At 37.2% G+C, this 26,800-nt stretch overlaps 1 protein-coding gene across 9 annotated transcripts in view; it reads right to left on the bottom strand.

The window, feature by feature from the left end:
• Positions 1–26,441, bottom strand: part of TMEM161B (transmembrane protein 161B) — a 49,476-nt gene extending 23,035 nt beyond the window's left edge. For 4 of the 9 annotated variants that reach the window (XR_005255222.1, XR_005255223.1, XR_005255221.1 and 1 more), the window contains exons 1-8: positions 26,043–26,440; positions 24,426–24,551; positions 18,402–18,505; positions 13,866–13,946; positions 8,970–9,067; positions 7,104–7,260; positions 1,819–1,970; positions 1,242–1,302 (exon numbers count right to left, since the gene is read on the bottom strand). Coding sequence is in view for 5 of the 9 variants with exons in the window: in XM_038124021.1 (XP_037979949.1) it covers positions 1,242–1,302; positions 1,819–1,970; positions 7,104–7,260; positions 8,970–9,067; positions 13,866–13,946; positions 18,402–18,505; positions 24,426–24,476 (704 nt within the window). In the remaining 4 variants the exon portion in view is untranslated. Of the gene's footprint in view, positions 1–1,241; positions 1,303–1,818; positions 1,971–7,103; positions 7,261–8,969; positions 9,068–13,865; positions 13,964–18,401; positions 18,506–24,425; positions 24,552–26,042 lie in introns of those variants that run through there. The other 5 variants (XR_005255224.1, XM_038124023.1, XM_038124025.1 and 2 more) reach the window with 3 other exon arrangements.
• Between the last annotated feature and the right edge of the window lie 359 nt (positions 26,442–26,800).

Here is a 26,800-nt window from a genome sequence, read left to right as displayed (position 1 = left end):
ACTGCAGCTTTTCAGATTTATCTGAAATGCACATGTGGACATTAACACGTCTTTTCCAAGTGATTAGTATTGTACATAAGAAAAGCTAGAGGAAAAGTATCCAGGATCAAACAAATCACAGAATTAATCACATAATTAACAAATACAGGTTTACACAAAGAAAAAAAGAGAACAAAACAAACCCTCAAACAAACAACAAACCCATCATAGTTACAGTGAAATGTAACTAACAGATCAAAGATGAACAAAACTAAATCTAGTGATTCAAATGAGTTTCAGATTCTTTCTTAATCTGTATCACCTAAACTATCAAGAGACATCATCATTAACTTGGGTACTGCTAAAAAAGGCAAAACACTGCAAGAGTTTATAACTGAACAAACACTTTACATGAAAATTAATACAGAATGTAATGACTTTGCAATAGCTTAGGAAAGCAGATTAAAGAAAGGCTAAGAAACATATGGGATTCAGTTAATGGTTTCCCATGAGTTTATTCATAAATTATAGTAATCTATTTTGAGGAAACTTCTGTTCCTCAGAAATAAAGATATGCCATGGCTTCAGCATGCTACTTGAGACCTACCAAGCAAGAAATTCAATGTGCTCCCATTGAAGAAATGGTCCCTAAATTTTAGCACACATGTATAAGGAACTGTAACAGAAATCCATTTTGCAATATACAAAGGCTGCCTATGACAGAGTTTGTGTATTTATGTAACATCACGAGCTATGGCATGCTCCTTTAACAGTCTATATGAGGCTTGGATGTCCTGGAGCAAGCATGTTTTTGCATGATAGGAACACAGCTATAACCTGAAAACAGAACTGAATAACACAACTTATTCCTAATGTGAAATTTAACACAAACTCCATCTTGTAGCTTTTGCACACTCCTCCTCTAACATGCCATATGAATGACAAAAAAATAATTCTCTATTTAAACAATCCTTTTTTTTTTTTTTTAAGGGAAATACTGTGAAAAAAGTGTTTACAGTTTTGAACTATATTTTATGAACTACAATCAAAATGTCAGAAATTATCTCCATATTAAAATGAAACTTCAATGCAACTTCAGTTACTTGTGGGTACTTTCAGATGTTTTCATTAATCTCTTTAAACTGTTGCAGGGATTATAAACATGTACAAAAGCAAAACATGCAAGACAAAGGCTTGCTAAGAAAATCCAAATTGTTCATAAATTCACATACAAACAGACAAGTGTATTTCCAGAAACTTACTGGGATTCCAAACCTTGTTTTTCAAGAAACTGCATAGCACTTTCTGAGAAATTCGAGAATCCTGCAGGGACACATATATTTATTTTATTACAGTACAAATGAAGAATCCCTTTTGTGAAATAAAACGCTGGGTAACAAATCATCTTTTAAATAATTTTTCATACGTCTAGCAGAGCTCTTTCATGTGCTTATTAGTTGGTCACAATACAGTAAACTTGATTAACAACATCTGTAATATTTGGACACTTTGGGAAGATGAAAAAAGATGACTTTTTAAATTCTTTTTCCAGTAAGGGAGCTACACTTTACCATGAAAGTCAAAAAGGGCTAAATCTGTAACTGGAAGGTAAATACAATTAACAAAACAAACAACCTAGGCAAAAATTAGACTATTTAAGAGAACAGCAGGAAAATGTACAGGATATTATTTAGAATCTTCATTCCAAAGCAAATTTTCTTAGAAGCATATAACTTACACCATTCATTTTAACACAGATTTTCTCAAAAACTCTGGAAATCATTTTTTTCAGATCATGCAATCACTACAGCTATTTCAAACAATAAAGAAAGGAGTTACCTGATTCCAATCCAAACTCTAGATAGTTTTCTGTCACAATGAGTATTGCCATGGCTTTCACAAAGAAGAAAAAACCAAAGGTGACACAGACTGATCTTTCACCTCCATCTTCAACTTTGAAATAGTGGGTAGTTAATGAAAACAGTACCTTACTACATAATAAAAAGGTCAAGGAAAATTAAGTTTGTAAAATAATTATAACTAATAATTATAATATTTTATTTTGTCCATCTACAGAATGGTTCTATGATGCGCGTTTATTTCTTTTGAAGGTAGTGTGTGTTCAGCCAATTTCAGGTTAAATTCGAGAACACATTACAGCATAATAATCACATAATGCATAGGCAGGAATACTCTGAGTAGAGTTTTGATCTAGGCTTACTTATAGTAAGAAAGAAGACACATGAAAAGATTAACTTATATTTCTCTCCTTTCAGACAGAATAGTTTTGTTTGGAAAATACTTTTAAGAACAAATCCAACCATCAACCAAACACCAGCAAGTTCACCACTAAGCCATTTCCTCACGCACTTCAACTATGCACACATTTGAGACTTTCAGCTCAAAGAGAGTTAAGACAACAGCACATGGAGTCCTATCTAGGAAAGAAAAATCTATCCCATGTTCACCTTGGAAAAACAAAGTCAGTCTTAAAACCCCTCTATGATCTCGTATGATATATCAAATCCTTTTATCTAGCCCCACTGCCACAAAGACAAACATTTAAGACATCACCTGCTGTGTTATCAGGGTGTTTTAAAAATATTTTTAAAGTATTTTTTTAAGTATTCTTTTTTTACACATTTCTAAATCAGTTCTAAATTGTAACAGATTAGGATACACTTTTCATTATACATTGTCAACTCTTATTACTATGAACTGCAGCTCATTATAATTTAAATGGTACGCAATATCCAGTCCAGATTTAAATAAGGTATTTGGAGATAATTCCAGGCATTATGTGACTTGAAAAAAATACAGACAAAAAGGAAAAAAGAAAAAAGATTTTAAGTGTAATCTGTACCACTTTTTTCCTCCACTATGCAATAAGTACAAAGTTGTACTTGCCCATTTCTAATACTGAAAGAATATTAATATGTAGAGTACATGAAAACATTTTTGGGGGTATCTATTCAGTAAAACATTTGAACAGTCATCAATCTCTCAAGAAACTATGATTATGCTTCAACAGGCAGCACACATTTAACATACACACTGCTGAATTTAATGTATATGCAGAGAGATTCTAATATGCACAATGTGGTCTAAGGACAGCATCTAGTAATTCCAATCTCATACAGTAATCACCTTCAGACCCCTCTATACTTTACAGAAAGAACTGATACATCAAAAGAAAAACTTAACTCATCCCAAAAAGAAGTACATAATAGATAATACAGACTGTGTTCAGGACTTTGTTTCTCTAATAACATGCCTAAACAAAGGCTGTTTTGACAGCTAGGGACATTGATCACAAATTGAAAACACCCTGAAGTTATATAAAGGACTTAATAAGTTTGTGATCCACAAACCTAACATAATCTATCATCTAATTTATGACCTCCTAGATACTTCAGGACTTCAAGTATGGATTGTGCCTGAAGGATTAGGAAAACTCAAGGAGGAAAATGAAAGCATATTAAAATTATAGTGCAGATTCAGAACTCAATAAATAGATCCATGATTATGCAAACTACACATGACTGAAACCCTCTGTTAGTTAAATAATCACTACTGCTTCTATTTTTGGGTTGGAGAAGATTGAAGCATTATGGCTTGCTTCATCACTTCCTTCCATTGCAAGACTTAATATTCAGGATCTACTGAAAGAACAATTTGGGAGTATTTAGTGCTATGTTAATAGAATGTCCACATCAGTTCCCTCTCTCATTCAGTTTTTTTTGGCCACAAGAGGCATTACAGAATTGTATACTTTGCATACTGTATATAGTTGCAGGCATTACAGAATTTATGGTATACCCTTTTACAAAAATAATTTTATTTTTTAAACTGCTGCAACTATGGAATTCTTGAATTTTATAGTTTATATGTTGAAGTGAAAAAGTTCCATCTTCTGTTCCTACTAAAACACATGAAAACTGTGAATTCACAGAAGCAGAGAACATTCTGAGTTGGACGGGACCCATAGGATCATCCAACTCCTGGGCCTGCACAGCACCATCCCCAAGAATCATGCCATGTGCCTGATACCACTGTCCAAATGCTTCTTGAACTCTGTCAGGCTTAGTGCTGTAAGCACTTCCCCAGGGAGCCTGTTCCAGTGATCAATCACCCTCCACATGAAAACTTTTTCCTAATATTCAATCTAAAGTTCCCCTGACAACTTCAGGCCATTTACTTGAATCTTGTCACTGGGCACCACAGAGAATGGTGTCTGCCCTTCCTCTTCCCTCACAAGGAAGCTGTAGACTGAAATGAGGTCTCCCCTCAGTCTCCTCTTCTCCAGGCTGAACAGGCCAAGTGACCTCAGCCACTCCTCATACAGCTTCCCCTCCTTCATCACCCTCGTGGTTTATTTAGACACTCTCTAATAGGTGAATGTCTTTCTTAGTGCAGGACAATACTCTCCCTTGCCTGGCTGGCCATGCTGAGCCAGTTTGCCCTCCTGGCCGCCAGGGCATTGCTGACTCACACTCAACTTTCTGTCAACCAGCAGCACCAGGTCCTTTTTTATGGCACTACTTTCTGGACACTTGTTCCCTGGTCTGCCCATAAGACCAGGGTTGCCCCATCCCAGGTGCAGAATCCAGCACTTTCCCTTATTGAACTTAGAATGGTTGGTGATTGCCCATATCGCTTTGTGTTTTAATTTGTCGAGATTGCTCTGCAGGGCCACTCTGCCTTCAAGGGAGTCAACAGCTCCCCCAGTTTTCTATCATCTGCAAACTTGCTTTGTATCCCTAGTACAACTTTTCACATCTTAACACACTGGCATGAAACAGAAGAAACACCTGTCAACAAAACACAAAATTGCTCTATATTTAACTTTGACATATCATGTTGACTGCTTTCCATCAAAAATATGTAGGCAACCAATTTTTTCTGAATCTTCCATTATCATAGAATCATTTCTGGTCTTGATATATTGAGTTAGTGAGTAGTTAAATTTTAGGTATTCTCTGCATCCCAAAAGTCTGATGTCACAACACAGGAATGAACCTCTTCTGAAATGTCATCTAACCAGGTTCCAGTGACCACAGGAATTGTTACCAATACCCTCTGTATTGTACCACTTTCACCCAAAAAGCTTGAATAAGTTATCATATTTTGGCAATGTAAAGGTTAATATAAGGTTTAGACTGTGTTTACTGGTACTGCATCCTTCTACATTGCCACTAACTCCTCATACAGGTATTAAGCACAGAGTAACAGCTACTCGCACATTCACACTACTGAAACAAAACTCTTGCACTGACAGGCAATTTAAATATTTTTGAATATTTGGTCATCTGACTTGATGACCAAATGAAAGCAATGATAGAACAGTGTACAAAACCATGGTAAGAAAGTATTACTGCAGTGGATTTTCCTACAATATATAATTCACAACTCTGTTTCACCTAGAATTGCAATTACTACAGTGTTCTTTAAATTGACTACTCCTGAGATACAAGAGATGAAGCAAACAAGGCATTGTCACCAATAAATCTAAGAGTACATTGTGGCTTTTGTATTAGAAGCTTTTTTTCCCATTAGTTCCATTAAACTCCCCCTCATCCTTAAAAATTGGAGTGAAAGATGTTGGCTATCACTTCTGGATTTTTGAAACAGTAGCCACCTCTTTCTCCTTCCTTCTGCAAAGACTAAACTAAAATTCTCAACCTCACACCAAAAAAAAAGGATATCCAGTAACAATTATACATTACCTATACTATAGCCATTAATTAAAAGGTGCCCAAGAGCCAGACACTGATTTTCTTCTCACAGTAGACTAGAAAAAACACCTGTTGGACCATGGATCTGTTCACTGAAATGTCTAAAGGGAAATACCTGATCTGGAAGCATGCTACTGACATTCTTTTTTCCAAATGTGACTTGACTTTCTCTTCTAGCAAGTTTTTAGACATTACAAGTAAAAAATTCTAGAGAAATTCTATGATTTATGCTTCAGTCTACTTAAAAAAGAACTGTCCATACTATAAAGGCAGCACACATTTCAATAATTATCAATGACAGGCAAGCATGAAGCATATTCAGAACTCTTAGCCAAATGTAACCAAACATTAGAGTTCAAGGTTTTATATTACACCATCAGCTACTGCAGATATTACAAACCAACTGTACAAAATACAACACATTAAAAATCTCTTAAGCTAGCATTTGTATAGAGGAAACAATTTTGAATATTCAAGAGGTTTATCAACTGTAACTTAGCATTTTATCTGTTCTCAGCTGCTGAAGGAGCAGAGGAGCTGTAGCAATTCACTTTCCAGTTCACCCTTCTGCTCTCTTAAAAGCCCTTATTCCATTCCACTGCTTTATCTCTGATCATATTTTTAAACTGCAACTTTCCTCCCTAAAGCATGTGTCTGGATTTGTATGTAGTACACAGTTAATTACCATGCAAGCATCTATGTCTGATACTGCCTTCCCCAGTAAATCAATTTAAAAAATTAATTGCCTTCTCCATACAAAACAAACATTTTATGGTTTGATAATGCCTGTTTCCTAAATACTTCACTTCTGTTTCCCTCCATTTCAGAGGTTGAGTTTAGCTTTTCACAGAGCTCAGTTTCTACAATGGTTTACACACCTTATTTTCTGTAAGAATATCTTGAATGTATTTTAAAATTATAAATTCACACATGTATTTTTGCAGTAAACTAGTATACACATCACTGTGGTATTCTGATCAAGAAGCATCAGATTAAACATATTAAAAAAAAAGCACGCTAAATTTACAAACTTCTTCAAAGTTGTACTTTCTGTACACCTAACTATTTCTGATTACCAAATTGAGCAAAATCAAGTTAGTTTAGAACCACTACATACTACAGATGAGCACTAACTATATTTGCATACATGTATTTTTCTCCTAAATGGTCTGGTATTAATGTTAGCAAGCTAATTATACCAGCATTTGCAAAGAGCATGTACAGCATATACATTATTCAACAATGGTATTAGTTTACAGGACTCTTTTTCCAAATGCCAAATATTTTTGTGTCCCCCCCGTGAGTGGCACAGAGATGAATACAAACTGCAGAATGATGTAAACTATTTGGAACAGGTAGAGGGGGATTCAACGAAACAGAAAAGGATACACTGCAAAACCCAAGACAAGCAGACACCACACTATGCTGATATTCATTTCTTGTGAGGGCTTCATAATGCTGTAATAGGCTTCTGTCACCACATAAACAACTGTAGCTGCAACAGTGAAATCCACCAACCACTGATATTCCGGAAAGTAATGCAATGCTGAAAAACATAAGTTTATGAATGTTAAAGTTATGTTTTCAGGCAGTTACTGATGTATACAGAATGTAGCAGCAATTAAAAGAGGTTTTCAATTGTGTATTAAGTGTATTAAAGTGAAATTTAGGTAGACCAAGATCAACCAAGTGAAATGCAACAATGAAAAAGTTACTCAACAATGTGAACTTCATTCTTTACTTCTGTCATCCAATACTTAATAACTACTCAAATTTATAAGGCTATGAGGTTTTACTATTTTATCACCTCAGCTTTTATACATTAACATCCTAAATCCAAAATGCATACTTAATTTATATTTCACAACACAGAGAGTAAATAGTTTTCCAGTTGAGTCTGGCTGCAATTCCAGGTAAGAGGGTTTGTTTTGACCCTTTGTTAAAGACTGAAATCTCGCTGGCTATCATTTATTATATTACAAATAAACAGTTCTTTTTATTTTACAAACCCCACCATCTAAGATACCTGATGGGTTTGCTCATCAAGATTTTGTTAATACATCCTTATAAAGCAATAATCATTGTGTAAACTTCACTGTAAAAAATTCCGGGGATCATACTGTGCCACATACAGGCTAGATGTTATGGAGAGAGTTCCCATAGATGTTGGAAACTCCAAAGAACCATTTGTGACAATACAAATTGTCTCCCCCGAACACCTTCCCTACATGTACACAATTCAAAGGTGGGAAAACACTACTGAACATTTGACTTGACTAAAAGCTACCATTGACAAAGATATGAAATTAGGCAAACTTAAGTATTTCCAAGTCCTACATTTATTTTGAAATAACAATCTGGTTAGATTTACAAACAAATTGTATATATTATTTTTCAAACACAGACAAACCCTATCTTGTATCACTCAGGTTGACAATTAACATGACATAATTTCAGGAAAGTAACACTAATTGAAACTTGTGAATGTTTTGTTTATTTACTTCAAAAACTTCATTTGTGTAACACAAATGCTGTCTCCTACAATTTAAGCTGAGAAGTCCCCTGTATAGGAATATACATACTTTCTATATTTATCCAGAGTACACATAAATATAAAAATGTAGGTTGCAAGGAAATACGTATCACATACATACTCGTAATATGACCTTTCTGTACGGAATGACTGATTACGATTTATTAATCAAAAATTACCATCTAAAAAATAATAGTCATACTTTCTGCTTCCTTCCAAAACCTTCCAAAATACTTAATGCTGCATATTTCAGTACTGTCACTTGCTGTTTTTAAGCATTTTACTTGAATGCTTGAGATGTATGCCTGAAAGGGCTTAGGTTCCAATACTATAGCACATACCCTATGTTAGATGAGCACAAAGTATGACTTTGCCAAATGACATCTGCCAATTGTTATTTTCTTGTACAAAGCTCAAAACTCTATTTTAAACAGACAATTATGTGATTCTTTCACTGGTGTCTCATATTGTTATAACTGATAAAGTTGTGCTTTATGCTAGACTTCATCTACTCATCCTTTTCCACAACACTGCTATTAAATGTCACTCATAGAACAATAAAGGAGATTTAGCCCTACTACCTGCTTTCTCATTTATGACCAGTTTTGCTTCTATTTATTCAGTGTCTACAAAAAAGACATTTCAGCATAATTACAAATAAATACTTGATAGAAAGAATCAGGTTATATTGGAAATAATGTATTATTGTTGCATACTCTTACCAATAGCATCCCTTTCTGTTACAGATTTTGTTTCCAGATGAAGATCAATATCTTTTGGAATGGTTAAGGGTTTGTTTTCAATATGACCATTATATTTTCTGTAAAATAAATAGATAAACAGAACAATAATGAGTATGACAAAATAAATTTTTTCAATATGGAATGACATTTCAAATTTTAGAAAAATGCAGAATGTTGGGTTTTTTTTTTCCAACTACAACTATTTTTATGTCTCTAACTAAAAGTAGCACTTCAAGTTCAAATCTTGGAAAACAACCAAGTACATCAATGGCTGCCAGCTATAACCTGACAGACTCTGACATACTACTGTGGTATGGATTTAAATGGCTGCCAGATGCTTCAATCTGAGTATGGCTTCCAGATGCTTCAATCTGAGTACAGTAAATCCAGGGGACAGTATTTCAGCCTACTGATTTTATCTATTTAGAGCTACAGGGTGTTATCAAGGTCAAATAAAAGAAAGAAAACTTGCATTAGTCCTTCTTGTCACAACAAGCAGGTACATAACATGAGCTGAACTAACCTAGACCTTTGAAAGGTCCAACCTACTAGCCATCAAGTGAAGGCAATTCAAGGTATCTGTCTAATCTAAAAAGATGTGTATTTAGGCCAAAAGGTGCTTTTCATCTGGAGCTCCTGAACTATACCAATATCATGATTTTCACTTCCCTGAAATTAAGTCATACTAGAAAACTTCAAATTAAAAAACCCAGCAGACACTTAAAAGAAGATGAACAAAATTAAAGAATTTGGTCTGGTAGACCAGCATTACTAACTAATGTAAAACTTCCTTCTCACACTATTAAAAAAAATCATTATAGGAGATCAAAAGATGTTTTGTTAGATTAAAAAAATCATACCTAAAACTTAAGACCTCTAAAAGGCTAAAAGAAAACAATAAACTGCCACATTTTAGAATATCACCACTGAAATTTAAAAAGGAGAGGTGGATTTTCCATAGGAAAAGAAATTATTGCGATATAAGCATTAAAAAGAAATCAAATCAATCATGAACTTAGTTTTCAGGATTGCTTTCACATCAGCTCATACGTGAGAGGAAAATACAAACAGAAAACATTAATAAAATTTTTCAGGTTATATTTATGCTTAATATAACCTGAAGCACAAGAATTTTAATGGACAAACTAGATAGGAATCTAAAGCATTACTCAAAAAATTCAGTTGTGTGAATCTACACAAGAAGTCCCAAACATTGCCCAAGGACTAGACTACTTGCAAGCTCCTGTGTACTTCCATGCCTACAGCTGTACTCCCGATTATTTTCCTACTGCCTGTATCCAGGAGTACTGTCATCTTGAGTGAGATGAGCATTTTTACCACTGAAGCCATTTCAGATCAACAAAACTTGGTGTTTCTACACTTTAATTGTCCCACGGCCCCACAATCCAAGAGGCATAGACAGAACATACCTAGGGCCACTAAATGCTTTAGTTCAAAGTAATTCACAGTAGCTATTGACTTTTTCATCAGCCTAACAATTTTGTATAATACAAACTATTCAGAAGCAGAAAACCTGCCTAATATTCTTGTGCTCCTAAAGTATACAGTATAATACACTGACGGGTAATACGCACTGAATAAAATTAACTAAAATTTCACACTATGGTTGTTTCTAAGGCAAATTTTCAAGCAAGCTCCATGTATCTCTGTGGAGGATTTTGTGGACAGTTGGCTAGCTGAGAAAGGTCACGCAGACATAATACCGTTGGTTAAGCAAGAAAGGGACAAGTATAGGAGTCAGCAGTCAGTATAAAGCAAGGACACTGTGCCCTTGCTGCAACAACAGGATAAGGAGGAAGATCTTTGGTTAGAAATATGAAGAAAAGCAGAAAAGCTGTAACAGTATAACTACAAGAATGCAAAAGTAGGTGTAGCTGGCTGATAAGGAACTAACCAATAATGAGCTCGCTTTTTGCAATATGTATTAGTCTCATTATACACATTAGTCTCATGTGTGGCTATCAATAAAGTTGGGGATTTGCTGATCACTTATGTGAAGTTCCGCTTTTCTCCCGTCGACTCCAACATATCTCCATTAATCATTTATTTTTAAATTCGTTCAGACTGAGAGTGTATTTAAGGAGCAGGTATTACACTTTGTAAGACTATAGTCTTGACAAAGCAGATTCTTTATCTTGCCAAGTATTCTTTATCATGGGGAGTATCAAACAGACACATCTTTATTTCTCCCACACTATCTGTTTTACATCTCCTTGTTGAGATGACCCAGAAGATGTGCATTCCATTTTGTGCAACCTAAATCAGTAAATCCAAACCAACTCGATAGGAACAATTCCCACTTAACTATGGTTCTTCATGAACCAGAGTCACTTCTTTCAAGGACACAGAGGTACATTCATTCATTAAAAAATAATCTATTATTCATTCAGCTGTTAAACAAGCAAAGCAGAGAAAATACCATTTAAGCCTCCACATTACTGCTTTAGTTTCTTTGAAGTTTTATATTCCCCTTTGATTAACATTCACCCTGGTACAACCACCTACTACTACTATTGCAAAAGACTGGCAAGGCTGAGCAACGGCAATAAGAGCAAAGGAACAATTATTACGTGGCAGTGCAATTGTGTTTTTCAGTTTAAGGCTCCTACAGATGGACTTATAACTTCAATTATGTAATTATAAGTTTTTCACATATGAATAAATATCACTGGTGACATGGATAATTATAAATTATGCTCTTGTTCACAATTATTTTGCCTCATTTTTGTCACAGAAAACTGTTAAGATAAAAAGAGATTCTTAATTTTAGGGAATGTTGGAAAAAAAAAATACTACTTTACAAGGAACAACTTAATCCAGAGAATGGCAGTGAATGATGCTGCATCCAGTTGGCAGCTGGTCACTCATAGTGTTCCATAAGGCTCAGTACTGGGCCCCATCCTGTTCAAGATCTTTATAGATCATCTGGGCAAGGGGATGGAGGCACCCTCAGTAAATTTCCAAACACTAAGCTGGATGGTAATGTTGATCTCCTAAAGGGCAGGAAGGCTCTGGGGAGGGATCTGGACAGGCTGGATCGATGGGCTGACACCAATGGCATGAGGTTCAACAAGTCCAAGTACTGGGTCCTACACCTGAGTCACAACAACCCTATGCAGTGCTGCAGGATAGGGCAGAGTCACTGAGAACTGCCCAGCGGAAGAGGATCTGGGGCTGCTGGTTAACAGTGACTGAACATAAGCCAGCACAGGCATAGAGGACCAAGAAGACCAAGGACATCCTGGGCCTGTGTCAGACATAATGTGGGTAGCAGGACCAGGGCAGTGACTGTATTCTATTACTGTAGTCAGCATTGCTGAGGTCCCACCTAGAATCCTGTGTTCAGGTTTGAGCCCTTCACAACCAGAAAGACATTGAGGTGCTTGAGCAAGTCCAGGGACATGGAACTGGGAAAGGTCTGGAGTACAAGTTGGATGAGGAGAAGCTGAAGGAGCTGGGGGCACTCAGCCTGGACAGAACAGGCTGAAGGTTCCTCACAAGGAACCTTCTTGTTCTCCACAACTGCCTGAGGGAAGGCAATAGCTACATGGGGGATGGTCTCTTCTCAAGGTTAACTACTAATAGGATAAGAGGACCTAGCTTCAAGGGGTGCCAGGGGAGGTTCAGGATGGACCTCAAGAGGAATTTTGTCATGGAATTGGAATGGGCTGCCCTTCTTGGGCAGTATATGGTGGAGTCATCATTCCTAGAGGTTTTCAACGAATGACTGGATGTGGCCCTTAGGGCCACAATTGACATGCGATCAAAGGTTGACCTCAGAGGTCTTTTCCAACCTAAATGAGGCAAATACAATTGCTAACCATGCTGCTTAAGAGCTAGGAAACAGGAAGAAAAATTAAATTACAATTAACAGATTATATGAGCAGTGCAGAGATTAATTCAAATCTTAAGATTTCTAAGAGAGTTCATACTGGGATAGAAGAAACAGAGCTAGAAAAAACTTCCTGTGTTGCCAAAAAGAAAACCAGAGTGGATTGTTTGGTTCTAAACAAAGCCAATTTAGACATATTTCATCAACATTGCCATCTCCACCACCTCAAGATGTCTCAGTTCTTGACACAGCTGTACTTCTGGTATGGCTGTTCAGAACTTCATGTCTGAACACCAGAAATCTATTTCCAGCTTAAGCTGATAGACAGCTATTCCATCCCCTCAGCTGTCTTTTGATAGATTCAGAAAGCCCAGCTTTTTTAGCCCCCTTGAGTAAGACAGACTTTGTTTCCTAGATTAACCTAGCATCTCTCTTCACCTGTTCACATACAAAATTAATTTTTCTTGAACACAAGGGATCGGAGCTATACACAGTAATCCAGATAAAGTTCTATGTTGGTGTCTTGTCCAAGAGGACTAATATTTCCCTCTCTCTTCACTAGAAACATTTAATGTAATACATCCTAGGAGCCCATTTACCTTTTTCACAGCTGTGTTAAGAGTGGTGGCTTACAGTAATCCTGTGTTGAACTAATATACTCAAATCTTTCTTCTCTCACTTCAAGATAAAAAGCAACAATCCTAAGATTTGCTTCCACAGTTTTTCTCTAAATGCAGACATTCACTAAAAAAACTTGCCATCAAATTAGCATTTCACAGACTGTTTTGTGGATGGAAATTAACCAGTTCTGTACAATTTGGGAATGTCTAACTCTGTTAAACCGAAAAACCATGTTTTGATAAAGAACTGTGACAATTAATGCAAGCAGGACAGTCATATGCAACTAGCAGTTTTTAACTCGTGCTAAGACAAAAGTAGGCTGGTAAAGTTACTAGATGAACAATACCATGCTAAAAAAAACCCAAAAGCTGGGGGAAGACAAGCTTAAAACAAGTATTTACCTATCTTTTTTACTTTTCCCTCTTTGCTTCCCTGCAAGAATCCGCAGCTCTTCTTCAGTGGGATGTTGATACCACCGTAAGCTAAAGAAAAAGAAAATCTCAAGTAAAACAATACCATTATTAGCAATTTAGAGCATGGCTTTCAAAAAACTGTATAACAACACAGATTTATATACTTACTAAAACACCTGCAATTTGTCACTCCTAAGCAAGACACCTTTGTGTGCCAGTACCAACCCTGCCTGAACTGAACAATAGCTAGAGTTCAGTTCTCTACAGCAAATGAGGCATTTATACATAATTAGAAAACTTTGCTACTTTGTCATTCATATGAAAGCCCTTCAGGTCTCTAAACACCAACTTTTACAGATATCATCAAATACAGCAAACACAGTCATACAAGGTGGGAAAGTTCACTAGAATAATTATACCACGACAACTACTCAATAGAACTATATTCTAAACAACTTGATAAAGTATATTATATCCCCACCAAACCCAGTAATTTTCCAGAATCTGAAATATCTATTATCTAATTATCATTACCAATGTTTTCTCTTAAGCAGAGCAAATCATAACATCAACATCCCCTGCCTAAACACCTTGTCAGTGATATCTTCAACTTCTATTAGAAAAAGTGCTATTAAAAAAATCACTAATTTACACATAGTTGACCTACAGGTCTTTCCACTTTCACAGATCAAGGCATCATTCATTGCTCATTCATTTAAAAGGCAAGAAATGGCATGGAAATTTTGAAGAGGACAGAGATGGTTAAGTGTCTAAGATGGTATATTTTACCTAAATGTCTAAGTATGGCAAAAACCTTAGTAGGTGAAATAAGCCATTTCCACATTCTGTCCAGATGTGGGAAGTCACTATGATCTCCACATCTCACTATGATCTCCACTCTGAAATGCTGCAGTAAAGGAGACCATGTATTAACAAGGACAGACATGAAAAATGTGTGTGGAAGTAGAAGGCCACTAATTGTCAGCCATGGTGACACAGGTCAACACATGATAAAGGAATCCACAACCACCACCTCACATAAAGAAAACTTCACCAAGTAGGACCATTCAAATCCATACTGGTGAATTAGAGATGATGTCAGATCCAATTTCAAAAAGTTAGCAAAGGCAAATTTGGTAGGCATCAAAACTCAAACAATCTCAAGCCATTTAATAACACTTGATTCCCAGCTCTGTTTTAGAAAGGTTTCCTTCATCCTGGGAACTCTACAAGAGAAAAGAACACTAGTACCAGCCAACAGAACATCAAACCATTGCACACTGCAAATTTCCATGGAAGGAATTCACTGCCAGTTCCAAAACTGAAAATGGCAAATACTACAAATTTTGCATAAACACAGTTTTGGATGGGGAAAAGAGGAACTAAATTTTGTATAAGCAAGAGTGAAAGTTACTTTATTAATTTATTTCTACTATGTGGAGTACAGTTGAGGGATTTGTGATTTGCAAATTTTGCTGCAAATGAGACCTAAAAGCTGAGACACAAATAAACCAGAGAAACAAGCTTTTCATCCAAGAAGTCAAACTACTCTGGAGATGCTAACTTCTGTCATTCACATGATCCAAAGCAACTGTGAAAAAGCAGAGATATATTCTCCTGTTCTGTCATTTACCACATCACCCTGATCTGTATTTGGGATGTTAATGATGAAAGCCACCTATGTGGTAAAGAAATTTTTCAAAATCTTTCCTGCAGAGACAGAGAAATGGTACCTAGTGCAGCAGAAGAGACAAAATTCTGGTTCTGTTAAGCATGCTAACACAAATCAAACCAAAAATGATACCATAATTTGCTCTTAATTATACTACAAAATGACATTGCAAGTGATATCTAATTACAACTAATAGGATAAAGAGTTTTGGTATTTTTCAGCTGATAAACACTACACATCTTGCATTTAAAATCTCAAAACCAAAAGACTTGAACAAACATTTTCATAAAGATAGAGATAATAAAAAGTAGTCTATATGTTTTAGCTTACATATGCTTAAAACTGAAATCCCACAACTGATTACCTTGTGGCTTTGACATATGCAAGTCAGTCTGAATAGCAAGACACACAGACATGCCCTAGTTAATTTGAATAAAGTCATTAACGAATCTACAACAAAACATACATTTTCTCCTGTATCCTGACATGGCCTGAAAACATAGCTAAAATAGCTGAGTGACTTAAAAGCAGTATTTTGGTAGAGAATGTTTTATTAGTTAAAAATGATGCAAGGCCTATGCAGATACTTAGGCTGCCAAATACTTCAGTAAATCTATTTATTTGCATTCAAGCTCTGAAAATAGCACTGATTGAAAAAGTTTGTATTTCTTAATAAATTTATGTAAATTGCTCTTCAAGAGTCAATGATAGCTATTTATTCCATTAACAAGTAACTACCTTAAGTCTATCTATCCTAACAATTCTTTTAAATTTTGAGAAGTCTTTGTTTCCTTTTAACAGACTTCCCATAAACACAAACGGCCATCTTTAAACAAACTAGTCACTTAATGTTTCTGTCTCGTCTGATAACATGTTTATCCTCCCTCCCATTTAGCAAGGACTATCTCCAGACATTTCAGATCCATCTTGCCTGCCAATTCTTTGGAAGCAGGATATTCAAACAAAGTCACTTAAAAACCACTGCTGGATACCAAAAATTAGTTGAAGTTTACTAACAAATGTAAGGAGAAGCAGGTGGTAATTTCTCCTTAGACAGCTGGACTGCTTTAGGGATGTGCTTGTACCTGCACACTTACATGTAAAAAACCCTCTACCACCCACCCACACAGCTCTGTCAAATATCACTGGCAAAAAGACAGCACTATGGAGAAATGGGTTTAAGATAAAAGATAGTTTATCAGGTTAACTAAGAAGATAACTGCTTTTTTTCTACCATTAAAATTCAGATTCTTGTTGCAGTGAATCTTCTGACTTATTTTTATTTCTAGAACACAGGATTATTTCTGACTCTTTATGCAACTCCTATATTCACAGAATTATTCTGAGTGCCTGAAATTACAATACACTAAAATAGCTATCAGATTCATAAAAGAAAACTGAAATGCAACAACACACTACTAATGTGGAAGGCAATAACAAAATTCCCACTAACTTCAGTAAGAGCAGAATTACCCAAGCACAAGTGTTGAAATCCTGCTTGAAGTATTTATCAACCTGCAGATGTGCAAATAGAGAAATGGATTTGAAAATTATTTGAACACCCAATCGCTGGCAAATGGCATGCCTTAAAACAAGGATACAGTAAGTGAAAACTTCACAAAAATGAATAACATGGGCATAAAACTGACAAATTATTTTGCAAGAGCAATTAGATATTTAAATTTTCAAATAAAAGTTTACATCAATCTTAGACATAAAAGTTACACTATGCAATTTGGATAATTGCTGATAAAAAAGACTCTCATAGTGACACACCTTAAAAATAAATGGTAGGCAGTTTCATATTGATTAGTGTCATGTTCTTTTTAGAGCATGTTGATCACAAGAAAGGTGATCAACACCCTGCCAATATGGTTAACAATGAATCTTCACATAACATTTAAGATTATAATTCCTGTTTGTGTTAGCCACGTGACAATTACTGTTTTCTGTTATATCTAACATATATCTAAACAACATTTACAGTCACTTTTCATTAGCAACTTGATGGGTGATGAAATCTGGAATATTAAAAAGGAACAAGTTGATAATTATGAAATGCAGGGAAAAAAGTCAATGCAAAGACTTGTGAATATGCCTATGGAGTACATTATTATTTAAGGATACTCCTTCAGAAAGTAGGCAGTAAGGATTTGATATTCTCAAAATTTTAACAGTTACAAAAGACAGCACACTACCTGCTAATCATGTTCTAAAGTGTTCTTCTTACCAAATGAAAAAACACAGTATCTATGATTCCTTTTAATATTTAAAATAGTGATTTATATTCAAAACAGCTGCTGTTTTTCATTGTTATTATGGATACAGCCACACAGGGAATGCTCCCCTTGCAACTCATTATGTCTGTTTGTTCTATTGTTACAAGGAAATAGTGTACTGAAATTTATATTAATCCTGTCCTTTGACATATTAAAAAGGAATAGAATTTAAAATAAATACCTAAGCACTCTTCATATGCAAGGCTAATCAGGAGGCAGGTTATCAACAACACGGAGACAGCACAGAGGAAAAGAAAATACTTTTATTCTTCAGCATATTGTATTGAATTTTGCTTTTTCATATTAAAGGATGCACCTTGCACCTTTAGCAAGGTGCATCTTGATATAAGAGCTGAACAACAATTAACTTTATGACTGATACAATTAATAGCAACAAACAAGTATGTTCTTTTACAGCAACACTGTCATTTTGCCTTGAGCCCACAAATCAGGTGTAACAATGCTATGGTAAAAAATTTAAGAAAAGTCAATTACTTAAAAAAAACCAAACAAAATCAGTATGTTTTACTACTCTGATGCATAATTGCATTACCATATTCACACTCATCTTACCTGCCACGACAGAGAAGCCAACGAGCAAGAGAATAGTGAGGTATGATCTTCTGTATGACACTAGCCATTACCATGGTAACCACCAACTGTACACCTATCACACCCTGTAGAGAAGTAAATCAATAACAAGTCAGTATGTGCTTTAGAAAAGTGGTGAAGTATCTTTAAAAAAAATACAGTAACAGTCTGTATAACAGGCATGATACACTGGGGTGGAATGGGGGAGTGAGGGGACAGAATACTGAAGCAGTTAAAAAAAATTCTCTGAAACTTGCTACAATCACTTAAAAACTTCATCAAAGAAGGCATTCTCAAGTCACCACAACCAATCTCCCTCAAGAGGTCTAAGATCCTCCCCCTCATAATGCTGGCCTCATCATCTATGTACAGACATTTCCTCTTTGTTTACCTACATGTGTTGGTTTCTATCTTCTCTGATTAGTCGTTTTCAAGGACTCCTCTCCACATCATCCTCATCCTTACTTTACCAGCTCAGTCCACCACCTTTTCCTCTTGATTTCAGGGTCATCACCTATTTCCTCTCTAAATCCTAGTCTAAATACCAGTTTGGCCAGACGACTGGCTGGATACTGTTCCATCTTAGCAGTCCTTGCACCTCAAGAAGAAAGTCCCATGGCCACATAAGCCAAGTCCCTTCCATCAATACCTGCTATGCAATAAGCTGTTAACCCACAGCTCTACATCAACCCTCCCCCCCCCTACCAGAGGATAATCTTTCATCCCAAATAATGCACTAAGGAAAGTGCATGCACTCTTTTCTTCCTTTAATGCTTTTTCCCTTAGTAAAACACAAACTGCGCAGTCTGCTTTAATTAAAAAACATAGGCAGATGAAATGGTTTCGGATATACATTATTATCTGTAATTCAACGTGATTGAGGGAGATAGAGATGGCACAAATTATCCTTTAAGTATTTATAAACACTTTCAATATGTTACCACATGTCGCATAAAAAAGTGCCATGTATCAATAAAAGAAGGTGCTACTTTTTTATACTTTGAAGTAACATCTTTGGAGGGCATCAGACACCAGCAAGTTTATTTGGTGCTCAAGTGTCTCTTCACCTCCTCCCTCCTTGGAATTTCTACTGCTTCTACACTTTGGTGCCATCAACTCCTTGAGGTATCGCAAAAAGTAAAACCTCACTTTGGTTTATGTTCTATTTCGCTGATATCAGGATCAGGAGCTGTATGTATTTGAACACTCAAGCTTTACTAAGGATTATGCATAGTTCTGCACATAGATTACTCAAACCAATTCCACCAGCTCCCTACCTAAGGGAAGTGGACTCCTAACGAAAAAGTGTTACCAGCTGCATGCATAATACATATGCTATACTTACATTACTAAATTGCTAAGTATATACTCTTTGGGTACAAAATAGACCATTTTAAAATCAAATGTTTCTTCTAATCATCTCACACTAAGCCCTATAACCACTTCCACCCAATGTTAGAGAGAAATCACTGTCCCTCCATCCAGCCTCCTCTATTAGGCCATTATTCTCAGAATTCACTCTCTCAGGGTAAACTTACATTAATATTCCTCTAGAATAATGTATTTATTAGAAGCACAGCCTAATCAGATGCCAGTATGTCTCTTCATTTACTACTAGAGCTTCCTATCTGTAAGGAAAAGAAATTGCCTTAACTCAAGACAAGAGAAGAGAAAAAGATGCAAATCAAGGCAGTTATTTTTATATAGGGCAGCAGGTCCACTACCTAAAATACTTACAATTCAAGTACTTACTGAGCTAAAATACTTACAATTCAAGAGACTACTTAAAAGTTTACCAATAGAAATTAATTTCCTTACTCAAATAAAGCCTGCACGTTGTAACAGAACCCATTAGGAACAATTTCTCTTGGCCACTGAATGTCTTTCTGCACCCTATGTACCCATTTTCAGCAGAAATTTATAGCGCTCGTTCCCATAAAGTTACTGATGTATTTGATAAAAATATAAATACCTAAAACTTTTCAGTGTACAAATACAAATAACGTAGCAAGTTTTAAGCCACTTGAAAAAAAAAAAAAACAACAAAACAACCAAACCTAAAACCCCAATGATATCTCTAAACTTAATTTTGACTTTGTGGAGGAAATATCCTAATACCTTTCTGGTATTTTTCTACATTTTGAGCAATTAAGTTATGTATATACATCTATACATACACATACATGCCATCCGTGGGCATTTTTCTTGATTATTGAAGGTTAGTAATCAATCACAAGCAATATACTAATAGAGAAAAGCTGTCATAAAAAATTTAAAACAAAATCCACTGCATTAATCTTCCTGCAATCTACCAAGAACACTAGTCACAGGAACACATTAGATGATACAGTGAGTCAAAATAACATGCTATGTGCACAGCATGACTTTTTGCCAACTCTACCTTTTTGCCTGGATGTGTTTACACTCTACTTGTAGGTTTACTAACAAGCTCCAGAAAAATCTACAACACCCCAAACTACCCCATATTACAACACTAGAACACATTTTCCCTCCATTCCCAAATACAGGGTTCAATTCAGGCTCTGTCTAGAACCAGTCTCCCCCACACTTCTGAGTCTTCACTTTACACTAATATCAGTTTATATTCAAAACAACTCATTTCAGAACCATAAATGAAGATTAGGCGCTGGTTTCCACCAATATCTTACATCCTCTACTTGCACACTCTAAATTAGAGGACATAGGATTCAGATCTTAGTAAGAAATCTAAAAATTGAGAGTATGAGAAATAGAGTGATATGTGTTTGAGGAAGAAGATGCTCAATGCCAAAGCCGACACCACAGGGATTTTGAGGACCTCTGGTAAACAAACCCTGGAACCTCCCACCTGATCTGTGCTGAAATAATAAGCACACAATCAATCAGTGATTGGGTTGACTCAAAACTAAAAGAAACACTACTCGCTGTTAAGAGGTAAGGAACTGCTGCACAGATTAAATAAACTGTCTGCAGTCACAGAATAGTTTGTGGAACTGAAACCATTTCATAAGGTCTTCAACACTGATTCCACATACATCCACATCCTTATCATGCTTCAGCTTTGCAGCTTGAAACTTGAAACCATGTTCAAGACACTAGAGAGAGAAGCCTGTATTCTGCTGATCAAAGACAATTCTGTCAATCTTTCTAATACTGGGAAGCATGGGGACCAAAGCTAACTATGTAAGTCAGTTTTTCTGCAAAACACAGGCTGGCAAGCAACCTCCTGGTCAAAAACAAGACTGAAATGGTACAGCCATGCAGCAACAACACAGTCTAATAAACTGCAATCTGGCTGTCTTTCTGCCACAGAGGAAGATATTTGATGAGAGGTGTCTCAGAAGTCTTGAGGACTGTGTTCACTTCCTGATCCTCCAGCAACCATGGCACTCCTACCTCTGTTTGAGTAACATAACATACTTTACATAAAAACTTTAAAATAAAACACACCACAGAACACATTAAGTGGTCCACAAGAATAGTTTCAGCAGTTACACTAAAGTGAAGCTTGACAGATTTCTTAAAATTGACAGGAAAGAAATGGCAGGCTGAAAATGCCAAAGTGTAAGGTTGAATAAAGTATAACCTGGACTTTGGTTTTCACAGTCTTTTATAATACATACCTGCAGACAGAGTTGCTGATTAGTAGGACAAAAACTAAGAATAAGCAATTAAGATAAAGATACAATACTCTTATCTACACAGTAAATGTACTTATAAAACACCAACAGCTACCTCACAGTAACAAAAAAAAAAAAAAACCCAACACATTTTAAAAGTACTTCTACCTAAAGAACATTTTTCTTTTCATCATTACATGATTTATACAACATGAAGTAAAAAGATAGGCAAGGTTGATTGTATTATGCAAAGACACCACTCCAGTCTCCTTATTTTGACCTTGCCCAAGGTTATTTCTCCTTAACTGTAGTAAAAGGGCATGGGTTTCCGTCTCTTCTTTCCTTTAACACTTATCTACCTATTACAAATAATTCAAATACCCAGCTTTACACAGGACTTTGAAACTACTTGTTCTCATACATTAACCTTCTCCTCCATTACAAGATGAGGGCCTTGAGCTGAAGCCAACTGCTCTGTGCACCAGGACTGCAGTAGGGATACAACTGCACTATTGAAAAACAGGTGGTAGAATCCCATTCACAACTTCACCTTCGGAAATTTAATGCCCACTGCTTACTTTCTGAAGTGGCAAGCCTTGTAAAAACAAGATTTTAACACAACAGTACTTGAATATCCTACAAATGTTAATACAGGGCATAACAATATCTTTCAATGGTAGCACACAAACACACTAACGTGGCTGATGATTTTTCAAGTAAGAAACTGAAAAGGTATTATAAGAGTAGCGGCCACCAATATTTTTAACAGAATATAACAAATACTCCTATCTCCTGCAATTTTGAGAGTGAAATGGTATTTGTGAAGTCTGGAAGATAAATCCGCTTTGAAATACCATTTAATAGCTGTAAATGAGACTTTTCCCCATATAAATTTTTCTTCAAATCCAAATTTTTCTCCTTATTTTTATGTCCATGCCAAAGCTCCAGCTGGCAAAAGCAAAATAGCGTTCTCCTGAAACATAAATGCAATTCAAAATTGTTTCCTAAATAGTAGAAAATATTATATAGGATGGCCAAAGAAAAGTGAGCTTGCTATGCAACATCTTAAAGTGAATATTTCCTGTGAAAAGGACTACTTTCACAGAATACCTATAGTCATTATGTTAATCAGCAATCTGAGGCAGTTCAAATCCTATGGTTTGTAGAAATCAAATGTTCATACAGCTAATTTTGGAAAAGAAATCTACGCCAAGAGAACTTTTAAAAAAAATAGATTTTTACTTTTTTTCTATTCTCATGACCAATGCCTCCCTGAATTACAATTTTCACACACGTACCATTGTTTTAAAAAAAAAGATGCTTTAAAGGGGCATGAAGAATATTGAAGCTGTTCAATAATATCACCTAACTGCTCACCCTCACAGAGTCTTTCATACCCAAAGGTCACTTCTCTCTTGACCAATGTCCTTCCACAGAGACAAAGAAGAACCATAAACTGCTGTGTGGGAGGACTCAGATGTGCATGACTCCCTTTGAAACAAGGTGATTTGTTTGAAACCAAACAGCTTCAGTTAGTGAACAACATTTTACCTGACAGTCTTGCTTCTTTTACCACTGAGGCTCTCTAAGTACAAAGATTACAGAACTAGTGGTCATTAGGCAAATCACATTATTATTGCTACAGAAATCTCATGGACGGAACAAGGGCATTAATAAAAATGCAAATTTATCATTATTATTGAAGAGGCAATACAGAATACCTGTTGCAGTGAACACCAATATATACAGAATATATTATTAAATTATAAGTAAAACTAGTTCAGAGAAATTACGTACTATACAGGGAAAAGAAGGTTATACTCCATTATTACTTTTCCAAGATTTTCAAAATTTAGTTTGCCCAGTATTTCCACAAATAAGACAACTAGGAACTACAGAAGTTCCCACCCTCTAGAAGATTTGCTTTTTAAACTACAGGCTCTGCCATTACAGGAATCATTCCAAGTATAAAAAGTGAGAAGACTTTAATGCCTCTGCTGAACAGTCTAAAACACCATGGTCTTACAAAGTATTAAGACATTTGTGCAGAGCTTAAAGTCATGGCCTAACTGGCATTGCAACTGGACAGAGGAATCCTGACAGTCCCAGCCTGGCAGATGTTGACATTTATAACCTGATTTCTAAGCCTCTTGGTACAAGAGAAACTGATCAATGTTTCATTTTCCTGTTGCTTTGGAATTGGAAAATAACGCTTCCAAACAGCATAGAAATAGACTACCATGTTTTGCCTTTGCTTATGTCATGGAATTACACGAAAAGATTATTTGCCCACACTGGCAGCACACAGTAAAGAAAAGTGGACCTGATCTATCAACCCCATTAGGCAACACAAGCAAGCACTCAATTAATTTAATTAAGGACATACACTGAAAGGAAAAACTTTTTTGCTTGCAATATTCCAAATGCAGTTTTCCATACTAGACCACAGCACTCACGGACTCCTACAAATGAGAGGAGCATATCAAGGCCTTTTGAATAAGTATTCTAACCCCTGCAGAAAAGGAAAAAAAAAAAGAAAAAAGGAAAAGACTTAATGAGAAAAAAATACAATTCCTTTCATATGCAAGAATTAACACTATAAAAACTACTTTAGTGGAACAACAGGATTAAATTTCTAAGTATGAGAACAGTTAAAAGGCAGATTTTATCAAAAAATACTTGTAAAGTGCATTTCTTAAGACTTAGATCAATGAACAAACACTGGTGCCATAGCTAAAATGACATATTGACACTTCCGTTCATACAGTCATATGGAAGAGAAATACGGCACACACAAAATACGTTTTCATACCTGCAGACCCTGTTCCTTCTATCTCAAATATAAGTACATTCAAGGCTAAGCAAATCAATTCCAGTGTTTTAAATGCTAAGACCTAGATATAAAATTCAGCATATCTCTATAGAGATATATCTTTATATAATTTAATATTCATTAAATACTTCGCCTGCTCTATTAAAGCAACATATATCCAACAAGATTACATCGTTAGTAGGAATTACACCAAACTTTGTTCTACTGTGTTACCAGGTCATTTATTGTGCACTACATTTAGCCTAATAAATTTTAGCTGTTCTGAAGTACTTGCTGTGAAAAGCAATTTGAGGTGGGACTTTTTCCATGAGAGCCTCTCCAGCCCCAACTGTTCTGTGATTCTACAACACTCACGTGCTGCCACAGCACACATGGCAGCTGTGACATGACCCAGAACACCAAGAGTGAACTTGCGGCAATGAACAACAAAGCCTCTGGCAAAGGTTTCTGGATATATCCAACATCACATACACGCTCTGTTTACAGAGGATTTAAGGAGACCCAACAAGACAGTTATAGTCATAGAATCAATGCTGGAAAAGAACTTAGGATCATCAAGACCAAATGTCAACCCAGCACTGCCACTGTAATCCCTGAACCTCTAAAACATATCACCGAGCACCACGTCCAAACTTTTCTAAAATATTTCCAGGGATCGTGATTCCTCCACTTCGCTGGGCAACTTATTCCAATGCCTGACCACCCAAGCAGTGAATTTTCTTTTTTCTAGTATCTGATTTGTATTTCCAATGTCTTAGCTTGAGGCCATTTCCCTGCATATTACTGCAGGCAGGGTAGAAGAGACTAGCCCCTACCCCACTACAACCTGTCAGGTAGTTATAGAGGAAGAAGAATCTTGTGCATTTATACAGACATCCTAACCCCGTTACAGAGTACGAAGTGCAGTGGCTCACTCTACTTCCCAGTGGAAAAGCAGCAGATAGGAAAACAACCAGTGGGCAGTGGAACTGTATCGGCGTTAGATCGCGGAAAGCAGCAGACGCTGCGGTGTTCCGTTCACGAGCGCCAATTGCAGACTGGTGTCAATCCGCTGCCTCCCTGCCCCCGACGCGCCCAAACCCATGAGCTGTCCCAACAGCCAGGGACCGGGGCCTGCAACAGCTTAGCCCCGATCCAAGGGAGGCGAGCGGACCCAGAGGCCCCGCTCACCATGGTGCCCGCGTCGGCCCCACCAGCCGCCGGTGCCGTCCAGCTCGGCCCCACTTCCGACACATAAATCTGCCCGCTCGCCGCTCCCGACCAGCGCACCCCGAGGTCACGCCGGGATATCGCCGCGAACAAGGCCCGCCAGAGCTGTCCGACCAGGTGCCTGTGCGGGCGGGGCCCCGGAACGCTGAGATGATTCCGCGACGGACAGCCCCGGCCGCACCGCTCCGCCCCCACCGGCTAGCGACAAGCAAAGAAAATAGAGACGCCTGCCACGGCGTACGGCCCGCGGGCCCCTTGGCGACAGCCCAGTCAGGCGTCGCGGAGCCAGCCTTTGCCGGCCAGGACACCGCCGCGACCCCAACCACGTGACGCGGGAGGTCGCCCCGAGCGCGGAGTTTCCCCAAATCCCGATCCCCGCGTGAGACACGGCACAGCCGGAGCACCGGGAGAGGAGCGGGGGGAGCAGTGAGGTGTCCGACACGGCGGCAGCGTGAACGGAGCCCTGTGGAGGAGTGGAAGGGGGGGGGGGGGGGGAGGGGGGGAAGCGGGGCATGCGCATGCGCCGAGGTCACATCGCCTTCTCCCATGCCGGCCCTGCGCATGCGCAGCAGTGCGGACTGCGGAAGCGTGGCTGGGCCTGTACCCGGTTGTGGCCGCGGTTACCGGTACCCAGGGGCGGGTCTCCGAGGAACGAGGCGGAGTCGCTTGGCCCGAGGGATATAGGTGTCCTCCTTGCAGAATACCCAGTGTTGCGCACC

Source organism: Motacilla alba, chromosome Z (assembly GCF_015832195.1).
Source record: "Motacilla alba alba isolate MOTALB_02 chromosome Z, Motacilla_alba_V1.0_pri, whole genome shotgun sequence".
In the NCBI taxonomy this organism is placed as follows: domain Eukaryota; kingdom Metazoa; phylum Chordata; class Aves; order Passeriformes; family Motacillidae; genus Motacilla; species Motacilla alba.
This window is presented reverse-complemented; position numbering and strand designations above follow the sequence as displayed.